The sequence below is a fragment of the Nyctibius grandis genome, chromosome 4 (genome assembly GCF_013368605.1).
Source record: "Nyctibius grandis isolate bNycGra1 chromosome 4, bNycGra1.pri, whole genome shotgun sequence".
NCBI lineage: Eukaryota > Metazoa > Chordata > Aves > Nyctibiiformes > Nyctibiidae > Nyctibius > Nyctibius grandis.
In genome coordinates, this window is record NC_090661.1 from 88,938,150 (window position 1) to 88,959,165 (window position 21,016).

Below are 21,016 nucleotides of genomic sequence, written 5' to 3' on the forward strand. Positions count from 1 at the left end.
ACTGCCTTCTCCCCGACGATGTGTATTACATGCCCCAGCCCAGACTGGGGGTGCCTTGTTCCCCTCCTGCCACCAGCCGGGCTGAGGGGGTTTGCACTACTGTAAGGGGGTAGGCAGCAGCAGCATGCACATGGGCATGCCACCAGCCGATGGCAGTGCTACACCTCCTGGCGTTCATGCCCAAGATCAAAGAAGGGCCAAGAGTTTGTCACCAGTAACCACTGTGTTTTGTGTGTGTTAACACGTGTGCACATCAGCGTAGCATGCACGCGTACTTGCACCTCTCCAGTTTGTCTGCACCACAATCAGGTTTGTAGTCTGGAGCCACAGCCCAAAATCTTCCCCACTAGTGGTTACAATAGTCCCAGGGACAGCCTAATTTATTTGCACTACAATCACAGGGAGCTGTAGCCGTAGGGCAGACAGGCCCTGCCTTCTCCACCTCCACTGCCAGAGTCGTGTTCATGCCTGGGTATAGCTGTGCCACTCGGTTTGGACTCCCCACTCCGTCTGTGTCTGCATAACCTGTGTTACCAGCTTCCCCCAAACACAAGCCAGGTTTAAAGGTAAATCGAGCCTTATGTAGCATGCCTTAAAGTCAAACTTTTATTTGGAAGACTAGAAACAGTTACAAAAAGTAAATAAATTATAACATTCAGTTTTAGATTAAACTAAATTTCATTCCATAGTGCTACAGCATCTCTCAGCTAGGTTTCCCTGGCATGGTGATGTACTAAAACTAGGATCCCCAGGGGACCGTGGTCTCCCTGCCTGGCAGATAAACTTTCTCCTCTATAACTGGAATAAATTACACAGCTCCAGACCCTCGTGTGCACAGCAGGCAGGGTGTGGTAGCAAGGTTAACAGCTTACTCAAGTCCAAATCCTCTCTCCCAGACAGCCAGAGAAGCCTCCCTCTCTGTTTCCCAGCTGCAGAGAGACAAATTCCTGGGCAGCCCAGCTACTGGGAGATGCTGGTGCCTGCTTGGTGAGTGCCAGCAGGAGGGAGCTGCCCACACACACCCCCGGACGCTGCTCCGCTCCACCTACAGTGTGGTGGTTTCTATATTCGTGATGCCGGCGTCCTTTGCCATCCCGGAGAAGATGCCCTGCTTCTTGAGCAGCTTTTCAGGGCTGTCGTATTCCACAATCCTCCCAGCCTGCAGCACCATCACCCTGGCAGCAGGGAACAAGAAGGCCTGAGCTCCTGGGATCTGAGCTGATAGTGGTGCTGGCGCCAGCACTACAGCCCCACGACCCTCACTCCTACAGCCACGTTATGTGGCTCACCTGCCAGCACAGATGTGAGCACACAGCTCTCCTCCCTGTGCTGGCAGGGTGACACACATAAGGTGTCAACAACTCCTGTATGGCCTGTTGCTGTAAAGAAGGATCCCAAAAAATGTTTCTCCCAACAAAGGCATAACTACTGCATGGCCATCCTTCCCATCCCTCTGTTCTTACTGTCCTAGAAGCTCTGTCCCAGGCACTGCATCCACCCCTGCCCCTCTGGCTGCATCCTTGCTTCTGCTGCTGGCCATCTCTCACCCCATGCTAGGAGCCCAGAGCCCCATTGCCCTTGCCCCACAGTACCTGTTGCTGTCCATGATGGTGTGGAGGCGGTGGGCGACGGTAAGGACAGTGCAGGCAGCAAACTCGCTCCGGATCGTTGTCTGGATTAAATGATCAGTTTCCAGATCAACAGCTGCTGTTGCTTCATCAAGGATGAGGATCTTGGCTTTGCGGAGAAGGGCCCGGGCCAGGCACACGAGCTGCCGCTGCCCAACACTGCGATGAGGTGGGGAAAATGAGTTACTAGGCAGACACCAGCATGGCTTCTGCAAGCCTACTGCCACACACTGCCCTGACCCCAGCACCGTGCCTGCCCAGCCCTCCCTGGCCTTGCCCCAGCTGATCCTCTGCCACCCTGAGCACCACGTCCCTCAGCATCTCGCTCTCTGGGTCACCACAGAAGGGCTGGCTCATGCTGGCTCTGCGACAGCCCTGACTCCTGGACCATTTTCTCCCACCTTCACTCCGAGAAGCTTCAGTGCCCTCGTCCCTGGACAGCCACTCTGCTGGAGGCTGCTGTTCCAGGCTGTTCCCTGGGACCAGGGGAAGGGAGGGGACCTGGGTATGCCTCCTCTCTTCCACTCACCTCAGGTTCTCCCCTCCCTCGCTCACAAGGTACAGCAGCCCCTCAGGAAGGTCCTGCACATATGTCTTCAGGTGGGCCAGCTCAAGGGCCTTCCAGACCTCCTCATCTGTGTACTGGTCAAAGGGGTCCAGGTTCATCCGCAGGGTGCCAGTGAAGAGCACGGGGTCCTGCCAGGGACAGCACCGTGTTCAGCCACACCATGGCCATTCTGCAGGGGCGATGGCTCCAGGCCCCCGAGTTTGGCCACATCCTGTGCACCCCGCTGCCTGCAGCTGGGCAGGGGAGGTGACCATGGCATGCCCATGGGCCCTTGGACTCCCCGCAGCACCCAGGGGTGCACTAAGGGTGATGTGTAGCCCAGAGAAAAGAGCCTGGGGGGGCCATGCAGCAGTGGGACATGGAAAGGTGGGGATCAGCTCACCTGGGGGATGATGGTGAGGTTCTGGCGCAGGTCGTGGAGGCCGATCGTCGCTATATCCACCTCGTCGATGATGATCTTCCCTCCAGTGGCCTCCAGCACCCGGAAGAGGCAGTTGGTGAGGGAGGATTTTCCAGCCCCAGTCCGGCCCACAACCCCAACCTGTGGAAGCAGCTATTTAGTCCAGCTGACAGGGTTGAAGAAAACAGGGCAGTTGCTCTCCATCTTGGTCTGGTGGGCCTTCCTGCCCTGCATCTGCAATCACCACCTCCCTGTCTCTTTTGGTCCCTGTCCCACAGCTCAAGTCCCCAGGAGCCACCTCCCCTCCCCAGCCCACAGACCAAAGCTAAGAGCACAGAAACAACTTTAACACCATGTCACTACAGAAAGGGTGTAGTGAGGGAAGACGCAGAGAGGTCCTCACCTTCTCGGTGCTCCCAATATTGCAGGTGATCCCCTGAAGAACCAGCTCCAGTTCAGGTCGGTAACGAACTTTATAGTCAACGAACTGGATCTCGCCTTTGCTGGGCCAGCCACGGGGTGGACGCTTTTCCAGGACCCATGGAGCCTGGGGACACAGGAGCATTAGGGGGTTTCATCCTGCGATGCTGGCTAGCACCAAGCTGTGCAGCAGGTGTTTGCCTGGACCCTGGTCTCCTCACCTCGTTCTTCACCTTCGTGTACTCGTGTACCCGCTCCACAGCCACTACGTTTGTCTCCAGCTCCGAAGACATCCGCACCAGCCAGTTCAGTGTCTGGGTTACCTGCGTGGCAGAGCTCAGAGGATGCAGAGCTCAGTGGCACCCAGGAACAACCACCTCCCACCGCAGCTCAGTGACTCAGCCTGGGTATGAGCATCCCTGGCCCGGCCCCTAACTCTTTACTCCCCAGGCACAGCCCCTTCTCCCCAGCCCTTCAAAAGCTCTGCTGTAGCATCTCTGATCCACAGCAGGAACGTGCTCCTCCCCACAGCAGCAAGTATTTCCCTCATACTGGGATGTGTGCTCCCCTGGCTCCACAGCAGCTCCCTGGGTGATGGGACACCCCAGCTAATCCCCTCTCCATGGATCAGAGCTGGAGGCAGGGCAGCATCCTGCAGCCAGCCCAGAGCTCCCAGAAACAGCCCTGCCCTGGAATAAGAAAAAGCTTTCACTGACTCACGTTGAGGGCGGAGGAGATAGAAAGTCCCACGATGCCACCATCCAAAGTGCCCTTTGAAATCACAGCTAGAAGCGCAGAGAAGAAGACCACCAGGCTCCCAACAAACTCCAGACGGATGGCCAGCCACCTGCAGCGGGAGAGAACAGCTGAGGGGCAGCAGTGAGAGAGGTGTCTGCCTGTACCCAACACAGGGCCCACCAGTGAGACCAGCACCCCACCAGCATCCCTGCACACCCAGCCCTGAGCCCAGCTCTGTACACATGGTACCTGCACCTACACAGCACATGATTTGTAGCCAATTCTGCAAGCAGGTTCATTTTTTCTGTCAGCCCCTGTGTCTCACAAGAACCTCCTGTGCTGGTAATGCCGTCTATCTGAGGAGCCCCAACTGTACAACCCTCACGCACCCAAAGTATCTACCCAGTAACACATCAACACCAGATACTGCCCCCATCGCACTCCCGCCTGGCCTGGAGCATCAGCCTCTTCCCAGAACCCACCAAGAGCATCTCAGCCCTTGACAGCGCAGCTCACCCTGCCCAGGCTCTGGACACTTCTAGGGGGCCACACTCTGGCTCTCAAAATCACCCTAAAATGTCTCCTTCACACAGATGGTGTTCCTATCCCAAGCTCCCCCAGTTCCTACACAGACCCTCAGTCCTGAGATCAAGAGGGAGGACTGCATCATCTCAGGGACCTCCCTCAGGACCCAGAAGCCCCTGAGCAGAGGCGCTGCAGGCTGTGCTGTGGCATAAGGAGTAAAACTCACCTATTTGAGACTATCCAGGAGTAAACACTTTTCTGATTGATGTCCATGGTGCTCTCATTTTGCTGCAGGAACCGTTCTTGGTGTCCGTAGGCCCGGATCACAGAAATGCCTGACACTGTCTCACCGAAGTGGGAATAGATGGGAGACCTAGTTACCGAGTCTAGACGTCGCAGCTGGCGTGACGTGGAGACATAGAAGCGCTGAAATGAGAGACACAGCTTCGCTACCAACACAAAGCCCAGCAGCGACAAAGATACTGCTCTAAGCAGGGCAGAAGCTTCTCTCAAGCCCCGGTTACTCACCAGCACAAAATAGTAGAAGATGCTCAAGGGAATGATAATGAGAACGAAGAATGGGGTGGCCAGGGAGATCATGAGCAATGTGCTAATGATGGCCATGAAACAGGAGAGCCAGCTGCGGAAGGACATGGGAATGGTCTCATCTATCGTGAAGATGTCCTGGAGCATACAAAGAAGTGAGGAGAAACAGTCAGTGACCCCAGGGAGAGGGAGAAGCCCAAAGGCTCCACACAAACAGGGTTCCTACACACTCATGTGGTAACACAGTGCCAGAAACTTGCAAAAATATTGGATGACACTGAATTGGTGTTAGGGTCACAACCCCATTTAGGGCCACAGCTCTTAGCTTGGGAATGGCTGGTTTAACAGAGAAGCTTTCTATAATCTTCTCCTGTAGCACAGACCAGCTTTGGGAACTGCACCTTTTTCTGGACCCAGGATGCAGGGGCAGGAATTGAGGCAGAAAGAGGGACAGGGGTGACTCCAGGTCCATGCAGGTACACCCAGGTCTCCAGCTGGTCACCATCCCTCTCCTAGCTGGGTACCACATACTCTCTCATCTCAGAGTAAACCCAGCAGGCCATAGGCTTGATCTCAAGATAGATTTTTATTCCCAAAAATCAAGAGATGTCACCAAAGGAAGAAGTGGAGTTGCTGCACACTTGAAACTACCTGCCTGTATTCTCCCTCCTTTCTCATTTTCTCTTTGTTTGATGAGTCTCATTTACCCAGCAAAGACTGTATATTTTGCAGAGAGTCCATAACCAGAAGGACAACTCATTATGGGACATGAGCTCTAAGCTCCTGCCTCTCTTGGTAATCTACTCTGGACCCTCTTTAGTTTCTCCACATCCCTCTTGACCAGGTGGTCACAAAACAGGACACAGTATCCAGGTGTGGCCTCCCTAGCACTGAGCAGAGGAGATAACAACTTGCTGTGATCTGCTGGCCACTCTCCTCCCAGTACAGCCTAGCATGTGGTTTGCCTCAGTCAGCCTCACATCCATCGTGCCCTTCTGGTCCCTTCCAGGCACTAATCAGGGCTCATCTGTGCAGTGCTGAACAGCAACAGGGTTATGCCACCATCCCATGCTCTCCAGACCTGCTGGAGCAAACACCTTCTCCATGTTGGGGCTGTTCTCTTACCTTGGCAAATCTGTTCACAATGCGGCCAGTCGGTGTCGTGTCAAAGAAGCTCATGGGCACATGCAGGATGTTGCTGAGCAGTTGCTGATGCATAACCCGAGAGGCCTGCATGGCACCACGAGCAGACAGGATGGTTGCAAAGAGCAAGAACAGAGCTGCAAGGAGAGCACAAGGCCATCATCACCAGCTCATGTGTGACACTGGCCCCAGGCATCCTTTGGCTCAAGGGACACATCAAGCAGCTCCAAGCCAGCAGCTCTGCAGCGAGCCACCATGATAGTCCCGGAAGTCCTGCATCCCACCTTCTTGGGAGGCCCCAGTAACTGTGTTCCACCACAGGGGAAGAACGCTAAGCCTTTTGGAAAGCCTTAGGCCCTAGCACTATCTCCAAACTGAATAAGGACACTGATCTTCAACCTAAGGGGGCAACATAGACTTCTTGGGGCAATTTATGCTGGCTTCAGACTGGTATCTGTGCCCAGGTAAGCCAGGAGCCACAAGGAAGGTGGCAGCAGGCAAATGAACACAATGGTGGGTCCCCTGCTCCTTGCTGCACTGCCGGCTGCAGGTCTTGCAAGCCATATCCCTTCTGGACCACACAGTTGAGGTGAGCAGGATCCCCTGTGCTCCCACACTCACCTTGGGACACCCCCAGCGCCCCAAAGACACCGATCCGCAGGTCTCGCTGCTCCACGGGATAGGTCTGGTTCAGGTAGCGCTGTGCATCATCAGTCCAGGCGCTGAGCCACAGGTTGGTCCCCACGAAGGCAATGTACTGTCCAACATAGCCCACGGCAACCCAGAAAGAATACCAAAAGCCAACAGCACGCAGGTACCGCAGGTACATGGAGAACTTCACCTGTTGACCAATTCAGCCAATCACCGCTGCCCAGCAAACCGTGTCCAATGACACCCGGAACACCCTTGGGACTCCCACCTTGCTACCCACAGCACTCCCCTCCACCACCTTGCCCACCAGCCCCAGATGTTCTGTGCCACAGAACACCGGCACCAGCTTCTCCGAGAGACAGTCAAGGTCTTGTAGCACTGAGCCAGGGCAGCACAGTGCCCACTCCATCCATCCTCCTCACCTTGCCAGTTTCCACAGCTTCTTTCTCGATCAGTTGCTGGCCCTTTGGCTTCTTGGGGGGCTCCTCCTGGGCCTTCTTCCAGGAATTGGTGCTGCTTTCACTAAGGCTGCAGGGAGGTGATGGGCACTGTTAGTCACAGGGTGCTGGATGGGTCCTTCTCTCCTGGGGGTCCAACTTCATGCTGCATTGGGACTCCAGTGCTGGACCCCTCTGGGAAATAACATCCTAACTGAGGCAGCTTTGAATGAGTCCTGTGGAAGCCCTAGGCTTTTGCAGCCATGAAATCATAGCCCTTGTCCCCAAAAGCAGAACCAGACAGCAGCAGAAGTTTCAGGGAAGACCACAGAGTAAGGCTGTGACACACTAACTTGAGTAAATGCAAGATCAGATGCTCCTGACCCAGCCCAGCTGGTGGTAGGAGCAGATAGGGAGGCTCCCAGCCCCTTCTCAGCAGGAATCCCCCCAGTGAAGCCCCCAGGCCCCCAGCTCCAAGGGAGCAGTGCAGGGGCCAGGGGGGAGAGCTGAGAGATCAGGTCGAATCCCCACCTGCGACTGTACTCTCTCCGACGGATGCTCGCCTCTCGCTTCAGGGTCATGGTCACCACATCATCAGGGCCCTCCTCCATGCAAGGCTCAACATCTTCATCACCTTCCTCTTCATCTCCAGCTAAAGCAACAGCTACTAGCATAAGGATGAGGGAAGGTAGGGTCAGGCACAGAGGAGAGAGCAGATCCCATGAACCACACCTCTGCTGCACTCAGCTCCACCCCGCACCCCAGGCCCAGGCTGTGTCCTACCACCACACATCACACTTTCTCCAACCCTGCTGCAAGCCCAGTACAGCAAGGGGAGGAAGAAATCCATTGTGCTGGAGGGAGAACTGACAGGGGACGTAGGGCCAAAGGCCTGCACAGAGGCAGTCCCTGCTGCTCACTTATCCCAGTACCACTGGTGGGACCTCAAGCAGAGATTTGTGCTAGTTTAGTAGGTGCAAGATCTGGTAGGTCATGTCACTCCCATTCAGGAGCACCTCTTTGAGCAGGTGGAGATGGGTCCTGTGGGGACAGACTGGGAACAGCCAGGCTCCAGCTGGACAACCGGGCTGAGCCCAGGCAGGGTGAGCATCCACCTGACCTGACACCACTCCTCCACATAGCACTGAGGGACATGATAAAGATGAAATGTTATCCAACAACATGTTTGGAATAAACCAAAGGACCTTTCTCACCCCAGCATCACTAAGGTGTGGAGCCTGTTGCCACGTAAGATTACGGGACCCATAAACACAAATGAACTAAAAAAGGAGTGAAAAAATTAAACAGGTCCTTTGCTGGCTGTTCAACACAATGCCTGGATGCAAATCTTAGGCAGAAAGTCCTTGTGCTGCTGATTGCCAGAAGCTGGGAAGGGTTCACAGAGGCCACCACTGGGGCCTGGGCTGGATAGAGACAGGTCAGACTGACGGATCAGGTCTTGGGGTTTTCATAACCCCGAGACACACGCACGGCCCCTCTAACTGCTGCAGCCCTGTTGTGTTCCCAGTACCTGTGGTATTTTCCTCTGCAGCATCCTCCTTCTGGCTGCCGTACAAGTTCAGGAACTGGGCAAAGGCCCCCTTGTTTGCAAGCAGGGTGTTGTAGGAGCCGTGCTCAGACACTGCTCCTGCCACCAGCACCACGATGTTATCAGCCTGGGGCAGGAAACTGATGCTGTGCGTCACCAAGATCCGTGTCTGCAACAAAGCAGTTGCAGGGTAGTGAGCACCAGAGCACCCCTCGCCCTGCAGCCATGAACCCGCAGGCTCTCCATCCCCTACTTGGGGACCTCTCTGCTTATCAACACCTGGCTATGGGGACACGGGGCACCCCTCTGGGGACCCATGAGGCCTCTCCTGCCTGCTGCAGCCCCACATGAAAGCCACAGAACCCCTCTCTGTCCCAAGCAAGCAACCTCAGCCTTCCCTGGATGGTCAACGCCATGCCAGTGCCTGCCCGGGTGGTGGGGAGGAGGGCACAGGTGCTCACCTTCTTTTGCAGCAGCCCTTTTGGCCCCAGCACATGCTCGAAGAGGTACTTGCCAACGTGAGCATCCACAGCAGACAACGGGTCATCCAGGACATAGATGTCTGCATTGCTGTACACTGCCCGGGCCAGGCTGACTCGCTGCTTCTGGCCCCCGCTCAGGTTAATGCCCTGGAAGGGAAGGGACCTCTCTGAGCCCTGGGCTGGCACAGGGCAACAGCTCTGTCCTCTGCTGCAGGTGCTATGGGAAACTCATAGTGTCCAGGGCTGATACCTTCTCTCCGATCTCTGTCTGGTCACCTGCAGGCAGCAGTTCCAGGTCTGGAAGGAGAGCACATGCCTTGATGACCTGCTGATACCTGGCTTCGTCCAGTTCTGACCCAAAAAGGATGTTGTCTTTCAGGGTGGCATTCTGGATCCAGGCCTGCTGGGGGACATAGGCCAGCGAGCCCTGGAAGGAGAGACACAAGAACACTGCCATCTCCTGCAGCCTGTCCTTGCCCTGAGCCATCACTCCAGGACCAGTCCTGCCCTGCTATCATCCTGCTGAGCTCCCAGGCAGCCTCACAGCCCCCCACGCCAGCCGGCTCCTCTCACCTGGATGTTGACATGTCCCTTGATATTCTCCATCTCCCCGAGCATGGCTGACACCAGCGAAGACTTGCCTGAGCCCACAGCCCCCACCACAGCCACCAGGCTCCCAGGTACAATGTCCAGGGTGACACTGCAAAGACATGAGGGCTGAGGAAGCAGCACTGCCAGGTCACCCACCAGCTCCTGCATGGGACCAGCATGGAGCAGTGTCTCTGGGGCACTCACCTCTAGCAGTGCTGTGAGAGGTGACTGCCATCCCCAACTAAGAACATAGAAAGAGTCCCTCTCCCCACTCATCTGTCCCCAACATGGCACAGAGCACTCACTCTCTTATCGCCGCATTGCCATCCTGGTCCCAGGCAAAGGTGGCCTCCGAGAAACGCACAGCACTGCCTGTCAGCAGAGAGCCATCCCTCAGGGCTGGGAAAGCCCAGGGCTGGGCCAGCCTGGGACCCACAGGGACCAACCGGGAGATTTACCTACCTGCAATGGGGTTGTGGTGGATAGCTGAGGTGTCCAGGTCTTCTCCACCCAGGTAGCGCTCCAGCCTCTCAGTCGACACGTTGGTCTGCCATGGCAGAAAGAGGATGGCATGTGGGCATCGGGCACAGCTGGGTGGGCTGGCAGGAGCCCCGTAAGCAGAGCACCCCGTACACACAGCCCCCACTCAAGCACCAGCCCCAATTTCTGAGCCCCAAGCCTGTTCACGTATGTGAGTCCTGTCCCACCCCGCTGCCAGCAGAGTCCTGTGCACTGACCCCTGGGCATCCAAGACCGAGGTCCATCACACACCTGTGCCCCATGTGGTGGTTTGGGCTGAGGTATCATGAGATCCCCCTGCACCCTCTGCCCTATGTGAGGGCTGACCTGCACCAGGGAAGAGAGGACCAAGGGCAGCATGGCCATGGGGAAGCGCAACACGTTGAAAAGGGAGATGGCAGTAAAGGCCTTCTGTGCATCCAGGATGTTGTTCTCATCCACCAGCACGTAGACGGCAAAGCTGGCCAAGGAGACCTAGGAGAGATAGCGGGGAAAGTCACCATCAGTGTGGTTGTGTTCAGCCCAGCCCCTCGTGCTCCCCTAAGGTCTCAGCCTTCCTGCTGGGGACCTGTTCCCCTCCTGCTTCCCTTCTCCTTTGGGCCCTGTCTCAGCACTCTGATGGGACCCCTTTCCAACCATGGCTCTCCTGCTAGCAGCCAGCACTATACTTTTTCCGTCCCCATCCTCTGAGGATGGTGCAGCCCTCCCCAGACCCACTGGCACTCACCAGGAAGGGGGCACACGTGAACACGAAGATAGAGATTGACTGCAGGTAACTGAAGTTCACCAAGTCCTTGAGCTCGCGTGCCCGGATCTCATTGACTCGCTTCTCAAATGAAGGCTCCCAGGCAAAAAGTTTCAAGATCTGTGGGATGAGCAGGGTGAGAGTGTGCTGGCCTCACGGGAATGCCCACCTCCACACTCAGCTTGCTGGTGGCCAGCACCTCCATCTCCAGCTCCTGACTTGCTCAGAAACCTGCTTGTCCACCACATCTCCCCTCTCCTGTCCTGCCCCATGTCTCAGAGCACTTCCCCACAGCATTCCCACTCCCTCATCCTTGGCTTACATGTCGCTGCCAGCCCCTCTACCACCATGGCAGGCTGCTCACCACCATGGTCATCCAGAAAACCCCCAGAAAACCCTCTCTTGGATCCCAAGTCTTGGTCCAGGTACCCAGAGCTCCTCCCCAGCCAACTTTTCAAAAGCTGAGGAAGCAAAGGGAATTGCAGAGACTGAGGCTTGGCTACCCCAGACACAGGGGCCCCAAACTAGACTATAACGCTGGTTCTGTAGGGTTATACAGGTGTGCTGCCTCCAGGTACAGCGCACCAAGAAGAGGGGTGCAGCAGCTGCCCGGAGTGTCTCCACTCCATTGTTCACCTTGATTCCATTGAGGATTTCACTCATGATTTTCATGCGTTCATCCTTGTTCTTCATGTTCCTCACCTACAAACAGAAGAGCCAGAGGTCACCTAAACCAGACAGCAGCTCACCCTTGGAAATACATCTGGGTTGTCACAGGGAAGGGAAGGGTAGGCTCCAGAGCCCAGAGAAACCATCCCACAAAGCTGGACCTTCTCTCCCTGGGGCTCTGGACAACCTGTGAAAAAACAGCACCCTGTTGTCAGGTAGAACCTAGAGTTTTATTTTATGGTTGGTAATATCTCACTTTCAGTCCTCAAGGCTGCACCCAGCCCTGTTCAAGTTCAGCTATGATGGTAGAACAGGTCTCTCCTGCCTCCTGCTCATCTCAGCTGCTGATACCCCAGCTCAGGCTAGAGAAACCCCCAGCCCAAGTCAGATGAAGTTCCTAGGCTGGGAAAGATCCCCAGCATAACAGGGAATGGTAGGGGAACATGGAAAATGAGTGAGGGGAGCAACAGTGGGCCTCAGGAGTGGGAGGCCAGGGAGGATCTTGCACCCACCACTGACCTGGATGGTTTTGGCCTTGGCGACCAGGAATGCATTTATGGGGATGAGCAGCACCATGACTGCGATGCCAGCCAGGACAGAGGGGCCCAGCTCTCCCCAGAGGAAGACAATGGACAGGACAATTTGCAGGGGGGATGACCACAGCTGGTGAACAAAGTTGGCCGTGTCCATGAACCTCTGGGCATCAGCTGACATCAGATTCACAGTCTCTCCCACCGTGGACTCTTTGCGGGTGGCGCTGGACATGGTGAGTGCCTGGAGAGAGAAAGCACAGTCACCACAAGCCGGTCTGGGAGCAGCCTGGCTGCCAGCAGCATGGTGCAGAGCAGGGTATTAGCAGACCAGGCTGAAACTGTTCCTGGGTTTGCTCCTGGTGCCTCTCTGGTGGCCATGGGTGCCGTCATCACTGCCTGCACACCAGGAGCCACTGGATGCTGGGGGCAAAGAAACACATTGCTGTGCAGGAATCCCAGTGACAGCTGCCCTAAGTGTTGCACTGCTCTGAAGAGAAACCTCCCTCAGCCCCTGGTAACTGTCAAACACACGGCTGCAGCACCCAGGTCCCAAGCAGAACTAATACCCACAGTGTCCCCAGCGCTGTGTGGATGTCCCACAATCCAAGCTCTCCCTGTGTCTTCCTGGGAAGTAAAGAGCATACATCCCAGTTGCCCCAGGTTGATGGGGCAGGCAGTGGATGCCGGTATCCCAAGCCCAGCTTGGAGGAAAACAATGGGGGTGATGACAGAGCTATACCAACCTTCTTGTAGATGGCAGCAATGAGACTCGCACGCACGTTTATGCCAAGTTGGAAGCACAAGCTGAAGTACTGCTGCAGGCAGAGGGACTGGATCAGTGCCGTCAGGAAGAGCAGGATGGCGTACAGGTAGCCTTGCCAGGCAAAGGACTCCTCATCCGACACAAAGGCAATCAGCAACCTGGAGGGCAGAGCGGCCCATGAGACCCCCACGCTATCAAGACAGACCCAGACAAGATGCTCCAAACCAACGCAGGGAGAGCATCCTCATGAGAACAGTGACAGGGACCCTGCCCAGACAGCTGGCTTGACACTAAGCTGGGGACCCCCACCCCAGGGACACCGTACTTCACATACAGCAGCAAGCCATTTGTGTCAGATCATCCACAGAGACTGTACGGCTCTGCAGAACAAACAGGGCAGGTCCTGCTGGGCTGAGCTGGGCTGCCTCATGAAGGGCCCCAAAGAAGAGCCAGGACTGTCTCCAGGGAGGGAGCAGGACTGCATAACAAAGGATGTAGGAACCAGGCAGTAAGATATCACCCGTAAGAGCTGGCAGCCAGCTCAGATCAGTTCTTCATTAAACTGTAACCCAACACATTCTCACACCACTGGTGAGGGCACAGAAAGTCCCCAGGGTGTGGGGCTGGGGGAGGTACACATATGGAGATGGTGGGGTTGGATGCAGTGCACATAGGGAGGTGGTGGGGCTGGGTGCAAAGCCAGGACAAGGCATGGAGAGGGACAGAGAGAAAGGACTCACTTCAGCAGCTGGGGGCTGACAAACACAAGTCCATCATGTACCAGCTTGAAAGCCACCGACAGCAGGAGGTTCTGCCAGAAGGTCTTGCACAGGGTTTTCACTAACCAACCCCTGGGGAAATCCTTGCAAGGCCCAGAGTCCCCTTTGTCTCCCTTCTTCTTCTTCGGCTGCTTCTCCTCCTAGAAGGAAGCCCACACAGAAGCAAAGGAGTTGGTTGTGCAGGCTCCTTGCACCTGGAAGGATGCTTCCAGGGCAGTGCCACAGCCCCCAGATAAGGTATCCAGAATGAAGCCTTAGCTTTACCTCCTGTCATGTTCCCTCTCACTGATCACTCATGTCATACACCCCCAGTACTAACACCTCTCTTGTGTGCCAAAGACAGACAATTGTTGCAAACCCCAGACCAGCCTGAACACCTCAGGCCAAAAATCAGGCACACCAGGAAGAATCAGAGGCCAGGGGTGATCACAGAGTGGTGTTCACTCTGACCTTGTTGCTGGGAGATATCTGGGGTAGCGAAAGACAGACATAAGGGAGCTGCTTGTACTGCAGACTTGAGGGTGGTTTCTGTCCTTCTGTAGGGCAGGAAGATGGAGATTTTCTTGGTCTCTCAAAACATGGGGATCTGCCGAGGACAGGGAAGACCCCGTCATGGGTTCCCCCATCCTTGCTCATGGCCCTGCAGAATCAGAGGTGAAAACCCAGCAAAGGGGGCTGCAGGGGGGTGAGGTAACCCTACTCCCTAAGGCTGGGCCTGGATCTCTCAGTCCCATGCAAGGTCAGGAGTGTGAAGGGATTTACCAGCACCAGGATGTCTTGGCTCTGGGCTTTGCTCATGTTGTTCCCATGGTCTGGGTCACCTTCCCGGCGTCTTTTCTTGCGTTTCCGTTTCTCCAGTTCTGCTTGGGCCTTCTTCACGGCAGTCTTCATGTTCTTCTCCAAAACAGTGTAAATAGCCTGCGTCTTGTCTTTACTTTTCAATTCCCAGATATCCTCTATCTCCAAGGGCTTGCGATAGCCCTTGAAAACCGTGCTGTGGGGCAGAGAAATCTCACCTCAGCAAGTGTCCTGCACTACACGTGTTGGAGAGTCCTTGCTGCAAATGCAGAGCCTTCACACCCAGCCTGGCCCTGAGCTCAGGCTGCACAGACTGCACCGAATGTGGTGCCTCTCAAGGCTAACTCCAAGCAGCCTGTGCTGCAGGCTCCCCCAAACAGGGCTGGACCAGCCCTAAAGCGCCCCTGCATTTCACCAGCCCAACCTCCCATGGAGCCCTGCTCACCTGGTATACCATTCAAAGGTGATGGAGCTCAGGAAGGAGGCTGTCACCTCTGGGTTCTACGGTACAAAGCAAAGTAGGTACCAAGAGATCGCGGGTGCTGAGGGATGGTGTTGACAAGAGTTGACTCAGCACCCCCAGCCATTAATTAAGGAACCCCAGTTTCAAACTGTGCCAGCTCCAGCCCCAGGAGCCCCATTTTGCAGCCAGAAGCAGCCCCACCTTGGATACACATGCAGATGCCTCAGGCTGCAGGCTCCAGCTCTCGCTGTGCCCCTTTGCTGCAGCCCCCAGGTCTTCCCTCCCACAGGGGCCAGGAAGAGTCTCTGCATGGAGCCCACTCTGCTCTGCGCAATTCCAGCCAGGTATGGTACCCCGAGCCCGCTCCCGCGTGGACCTCGCACCTTCTTTGCGATTTCCTTTGTTTCTGGGGCGACATCTGAGAAACTTGAGACAAGGAAGAGCAGCAGCTGGAGCCCGTAGGAGATGAAGAAAAGGACAAACCGTGGCACATCAGAGATTGGTGCCTGCAGGAATTGAGAGCCCAGGGTGACTGTTTGGGCTTGTCTCAAGGCCACCTGGCATTCAGAGACAAGATCCATCCCCAGGACAGTGAACAAGGCTGGGCCCAACGAGGCAGTGCAAAACTCGCTGCTGGCTCAGCTTCCCTTTGCCACCCCTCCCTGCTTCTCCCTGACCTCCTCCCATAAATCTATAAGGGGAAAAACTGGTCCTGGAGAGCTTATGCCTCCCCAAAAAGACAGGGTGAATTCAAAGAGCAATTCCTTCTCAGGTCTCTTCTGGTTCCCCAAGGTCCCTAGGGCAGGTGGGACCTCAGCGATACCACTGAGAGTTTGTCAAGAGGTGAAGTCTGAAAGGACTTTCTTTGGGGACAGAACAAGACCATGGGGAAACGCAGAGCTTCCTGACAACCCCAACCTGCAGGGCTCTCCGGACGAGCGACTGGAATGGCAATATCCCACAGAGCAGGGACAGTGTCCAGAAGCAGAAAAGTATCCCCGAGTCTCTGCACAAGCAGAAGCGTCGCGCATCATGGATCAGCAGGACCAGGAGCTGGGGGAAGGAAAATCAGTCATAGGTTCAGGTAGGGCTGCAGGACTAGGTCTGGGCTCTAAACACGTGCCTTTGGAGCATGTGTCCTGGGATGCCAGCACATGCCTTGAAGGCACCGAGTTCCCAGTGCCTGAGCTCACTGCTAGCCCTACATAAGCTTCAGAGTTAATTGAATGGGGCAAAGGTTTCTTTCAGAAAGACGTAAGATCAGGCTCCTCATAGAAAAAACAAGGTCTGAAGGCACCCTGATGTTACAGCAGGACACTGTTTCTCTTTTTAGCTGTTCTTACCCCAAATTCTCAGACATGCTCAGCTGTGAGCAGTCACACCCTGTCTCCTGCATATTGCCTCCAGTCCTGAAACTAAAGCCAGATCAGAGTCCCGGCAGCGCAGCCTCGCTGGACAGTCCCCTTGCCTTATAATCTCACGTGAACTCTGCACATGAAACTAAATGGCACAACAAAATACGAAGGATAGTGAACACAGGTGTCACTTTTGCTTTTAAGCATAGCTCCTGAGCGTTTTGGCTTTGTTAAGACTGTTAGAATATCCCACATCTCACACAAGGTATCTGCAACTTCCATGCACATATTCCATCAAGCTAACAGCTCCTACATCCTCAGCTCTCCTCTGCCTGGGTTTCCTGTGCCACTTCCCAACTCTTCGCACAAAACTGAGCAGCAACTCACGGGAAGCTGTGAGACATCAGAGCAGCAAGCCATGGTCTGATGTTCACACTGTGCAATCAGTCCTGTGAAGCCCACACTGCTGCTACTAAGGCTTCTGCCAGAAAGCTCAGCCACGCCGACAGGCATAGCATCTATCCCAGTTTTAAGGATAAAAGGAGGGAGCACCGTACAACCAGACACTCGCCCTCAACCTGTCGCCCTTGTGCAGCACCCACACATGTTCAGGGCTGGTCTCTACACATCTTTTAGGCTATGCTTCCCTCATGGACACAGCTTCCAGCTGATGCCTGGGCTACGGGAAGTTTTCTGCTGCTTGGCCCCATGGTCTCATACCCTGTCTCTTTGGTGACACACAGCACATTTACCAGCGAATCCCTTACCCCGGTGGCGATGTACAGGCTGGGGTTTGTGTACTGGACAGCTGGCAGGGGGTCCTGCTCTGTGTCCTCTACAAATGCCAGGGCCAGCTCTGCCACTGCTGCCAGCACCAGCAAGGTAGCCAGCACCTGCGGGAAGAAGGGAGCAGCCGTGAGGGGAGACCCAGCCCATTGTGGGCACTGGGAACCACTGGGAGACAACACAGCTGAGTATAAAAGCACTGTGTCCCATACCCCATTACAGCCTTTCCAACCCAAACCTGGCCTGGGAGAGCTCTCTAGGGCCCTGTAAAGCTGCAGCACTTCCACCCGAGCACTGCCATCATTTTAAGCTTAGAGGATAACAACCCATAAGATGAGAGGTCCCAGTACACACCTCAGCCCTCCTTCACAGTGCACCCCAGCCCTGTTATTCCCTCTCTCCCAGATACGTCCTGGGCTCACCTTTACATTTCTGTCCCAGATGGTGCCCTAGCCCATTGCTCCTTCTCTCCTACACTTCCCAATTCTCCCTCCCACACCTGACTCCAGCCCAGAGGCTTTCCATTCACCACCCCTCCAGCCGACGCCACTCCAGCCTGCCCTCTGTGCCCTCTCAGCCCCACTCTACCTGTTTGATGATGTAGAGTTTGGTCACAGATGATTTCTTGGCTCTGGATTTGCACATGGGCAGGAGCTGCCATGGAGCCAAAATCCAGAAGAAGCCAAGGGGCACCCAGACCAGCACAGTCTGCTGGAAGCACACGGGCAGGTCTGCATCCAGACGAGCAAGGTAGGAGGCATTCTGGGGACAGCAAGGACAGACAGCCAAGTCACTTGGGATGGCTCGACCTCACCTGGCTCCCAGCAAAAGAGCCAGCACTCCTATAGCTCCTGTCCACCCTGCTCCACCCCATCGCACCCCCCTCCTCAACACCCACCTTCCTGGCTGAGCATTGCAGTGCTCACCCAAGGTCCCAGGTGACATCCCCCTACCCATCTACCTGCCTGAACCTGGGAGGGCCTCCCCACAACCACCCCTTGCTGGAGGCAAGCCAGCTGCAGCGGCTGGACCCAAATTGTTCCCTGAGAGGTCCATGCAGGGTGTCCTCTGTTCCCAGCTGGGCTGAGGGGCTAAAACAGGACAGGGCTCACTCAGGGAACTATCTTTTACATCGTTGTCTTGTGGATACCACCAAGGCAGCACACGGCGCTCAGTGCCACAGCAGCCCTGGATAAATAACAGAACCTCGTCCGACTGCTGGCAGTTGGATCCCACTGGATGAACACGCTGTGAGCCTTAGGATCTACTGTTCTCCCCTTCCACTGAGCGTCTACCCCAAGAACGGGTGGTGGGGATGATGCAGCCACTCACCCAAAAGACAGAGCCGCAGAACTCCTCCAGGGCTCCCGACATGGCTCAGGCAAGAAGGGACAGCGGCTCCTTCCCCTCGCTCTGACTGGCTGTGAGTGTCCTGGGTGGATGGTTGGGACAAAAGTCCCCACACACCCTCAGGTGGTGTTGGGACAAAATCCCTGATGACACGCAGTTAATTGTTAACTTGGGTGCTGTTGCACAACACCACAGACGAAAGCAGTGACCAAAGGGGCTTTTGAAACTGCACAGGCTCTGGGGAAGGGAGGAAGGCCCAAGAGATGAAAGGGGAGATGCAGGGAAGCTGCTGTCACAGTCACTGCAGGACACCACAGCCATCGCTCAGAAACCACAGCCTTCACCGGTGCACACCGAGACAAGCTTGTATGGACCCGCTAAAGACAACCTACTTTGGTGCAACAGATCTTTCCTGGCAGAACAAGCCTGCTGAATGCTGCCAAAAAGTCTGGCAAAGGCTGGTCCCTCAGGAGCCAAAGAAGACAGTACCCTCTTTCTCATGGACCACGTAGCAAGGAGGCGCAGGACACCAGCAGTGCTCCAGGCCTGGGAACTTGCATTTGGCAGCTAAGCTGACCACACGCTGAGGTAGTCTTTCTGAGACCCCAGGATCCAGGTTCCTTTTACAAACTTCTGGCCTGCACAGCCTGGAGACTTTCCCAGCTCTTCCTTTTGCTTCTCCCTTTCCCACATCTCTGTCTTGTCTGCATGTTACAGCAGCTGGCCGGCCACAAAACCCAAAAGAGACTTTGAATCTTCATTCTAAGGCAAACCCCAACATCTGAGACACAGAGGACCATGCTCGAGGAGGATGACTGCCACTAAGTCATCACCCTGCTGCTTAGAAAGACGAAGGTGTGGGGGCAGGTAGGGATGGTGCTACTCTAAGGCTGGAACTGAATTTGCTTTATCATGCATGACTCTTGGGGTGCAGCAGGTATAAGGGGAAGGTAGCATGAGTGCAAGGATTCTGCTGCCTCATTGTTCATGGAGTTAGTAGATAGCTCAGAAGTCAAGGGTGATACAATGAGTAATTGCCCAGGAACAACCCCTCTATCATCAATAGCAGAGGAAGGTTCAATGTCCAACTCATTGGTTAATTATTATTGTCTTATCTATCTGATGAAATTCACTTGTTTTTGTAAATAAAGCTACCCCTAGTGCTAGGTCCTCCAGGCTAGAAGCAAGACACTGCTGATGAGAGCAGCAATCTGATGCAATGGATAAGAAATACATGAGTGGAGCGGTCACTCCCTTAGCCCTTCTCCATCCAGAGTGCTGACGTGATTCTTCTTTCTGCTCGCTGGCACAGGTGTCCTCTGGCCTTGCTCGTACCCACCTGGAGTGCTGCTGCCAAGGGGAGCACTTGCTCGTGGCACCTTCCTACATAATGCTCTGTCCCGTCGCTTGTCTCTGTATTCAGTACATGTCACAGCCCATCCTCACCCCATCTTTGGTCTCGCATTCACAGCTGAAGTGCTTTGCTCAGCACAGGATGCCAGCCATCTTTAATGTTCAAAACAAGCACACCCTCACACCTGGGACATGCTCCTCCAAAAATACCACAAAGTCACCTCACTGTCCTTCAGGTCCTTCCATAAAGCTGCCTTCACTACAATATCCAGAAAATGTTCACTGGGACCAAGCTAATCAACGTGGTAAGATCTCTTTCGCCAACAATACCACAGCATTTCCCCGCACTCTCCTGCCTTTACCCATCTGTTGTTCACCATCTTACAACCCGTGTTTTCAAAATTAGGCTTGCTTCATGCCTGTCTCACACAGGATCTGGTCCAAGACAGAAACTTCTGCAAGGCAATCTACAAATTAGTCCAGCCTTTACTGCTCATCTCTGTTTCTGAAGGGTTTGTTTCTCTGCTTTGTTATGCTGTGACCCCACGTGAGTTCAAAAGCCTTTTCTTCTTTCCTTTTTTTAAACTTCACACAACAGGAAAGAACCAAACTCTCTGTGATGCTGAGGGGCCTGTGTCAGCAGAATATTCACGTTAATTGAGTTACCGCTATCGTAATCACCACCATGACTCATGAAATCTCACAACATAAGCCATGAACTCTTAAAGCAGGTGTCCTGAACTATACTGACTCTAACCACAAATTAAATAACTTCTTCGTGTGTGTTTGGATCCTTCCTACCGCCTGCATGTCTGTCAGTGCTGACGCAGGCTCTGACACCAGCACTGCAGCCATTCCCTTCCCAGCTCCTATGTTGAGAACTGCCACATACATTCCTTAGGTGTGTTTTGGGAGACACTGACACCTCTGATGGATCCACGTGAAAAGGTGGATGTACCCTTTGAGCTGAAGATACGTACTTAGTCTTGGTTATAGGCTTTCAGTGACCTGATTTGAGTCAAGGCCAGGTTGGATGGGCCTTTGAGCAACCTGGTCTAGTGGAAAGATGTCCCTGCCCATAGTAGGGGAGTTGGAACTAGATGATCTTTAGGGTCCCTTCCAACCTAAACCTTTCTATGAGTCTATGATTCTGTTTAAGGTGACAAGAAGTGCTGCCACCTTGTGCAATACTACATTTTCCTGTACATCCTCACAGGCTGTACGC

At 54.8% G+C, this 21,016-nt stretch overlaps 1 protein-coding gene across 1 annotated transcript; it reads right to left on the reverse strand.

Annotated features, from left to right (window-relative positions):
* Positions 1-674: 674 nt before the first annotated feature.
* ABCC2 (ATP binding cassette subfamily C member 2) lies at positions 675-18,462 on the reverse strand. Its single transcript, XM_068400130.1, has 32 exons — positions 18,421-18,462; positions 17,677-17,850; positions 17,070-17,195; positions 15,866-16,000; positions 15,331-15,453; positions 14,930-14,985; positions 14,449-14,680; positions 13,648-13,826; positions 12,888-13,065; positions 12,131-12,385; positions 11,579-11,644; positions 10,925-11,062; positions 10,525-10,671; positions 10,141-10,225; positions 9,984-10,050; positions 9,661-9,787; positions 9,338-9,514; positions 9,067-9,234; positions 8,588-8,774; positions 7,588-7,720; positions 7,042-7,147; positions 6,590-6,809; positions 5,951-6,105; positions 4,808-4,963; positions 4,506-4,705; positions 3,737-3,863; positions 3,238-3,339; positions 3,000-3,143; positions 2,579-2,737; positions 2,158-2,324; positions 1,593-1,787; positions 675-1,175 (listed from the first exon to the last, which is right to left on the reverse strand). The coding sequence occupies exons 1-32, from the start codon at positions 18,460-18,462 to the stop codon at positions 1,046-1,048; spliced, it is 4,656 nt and encodes a 1,551-aa protein (XP_068256231.1). The 3' UTR covers positions 675-1,045.
* Between the last annotated feature and the right edge of the window lie 2,554 nt (positions 18,463-21,016).

Coding starts and splice junctions, on each gene's coding strand:
- ABCC2 (XM_068400130.1), bottom strand. CDS start 18,462: ATGTCGGGAGCCCTGGAGGAGTTCTGCGGCTCTGTCTTTTGG. Junction 17,196..17,676: donor AACTCTACATCATCAAACAG/GTAGAGTGGGGC, acceptor TTCTTCCCGCAG/GTGCTGGCTACCTTGCTGGT. Junction 6,810..7,041: donor AAGCTGTGGAAACTGGCAAG/GTGAGGAGGATG, acceptor ATTGGTCAACAG/GTGAAGTTCTCCATGTACCT.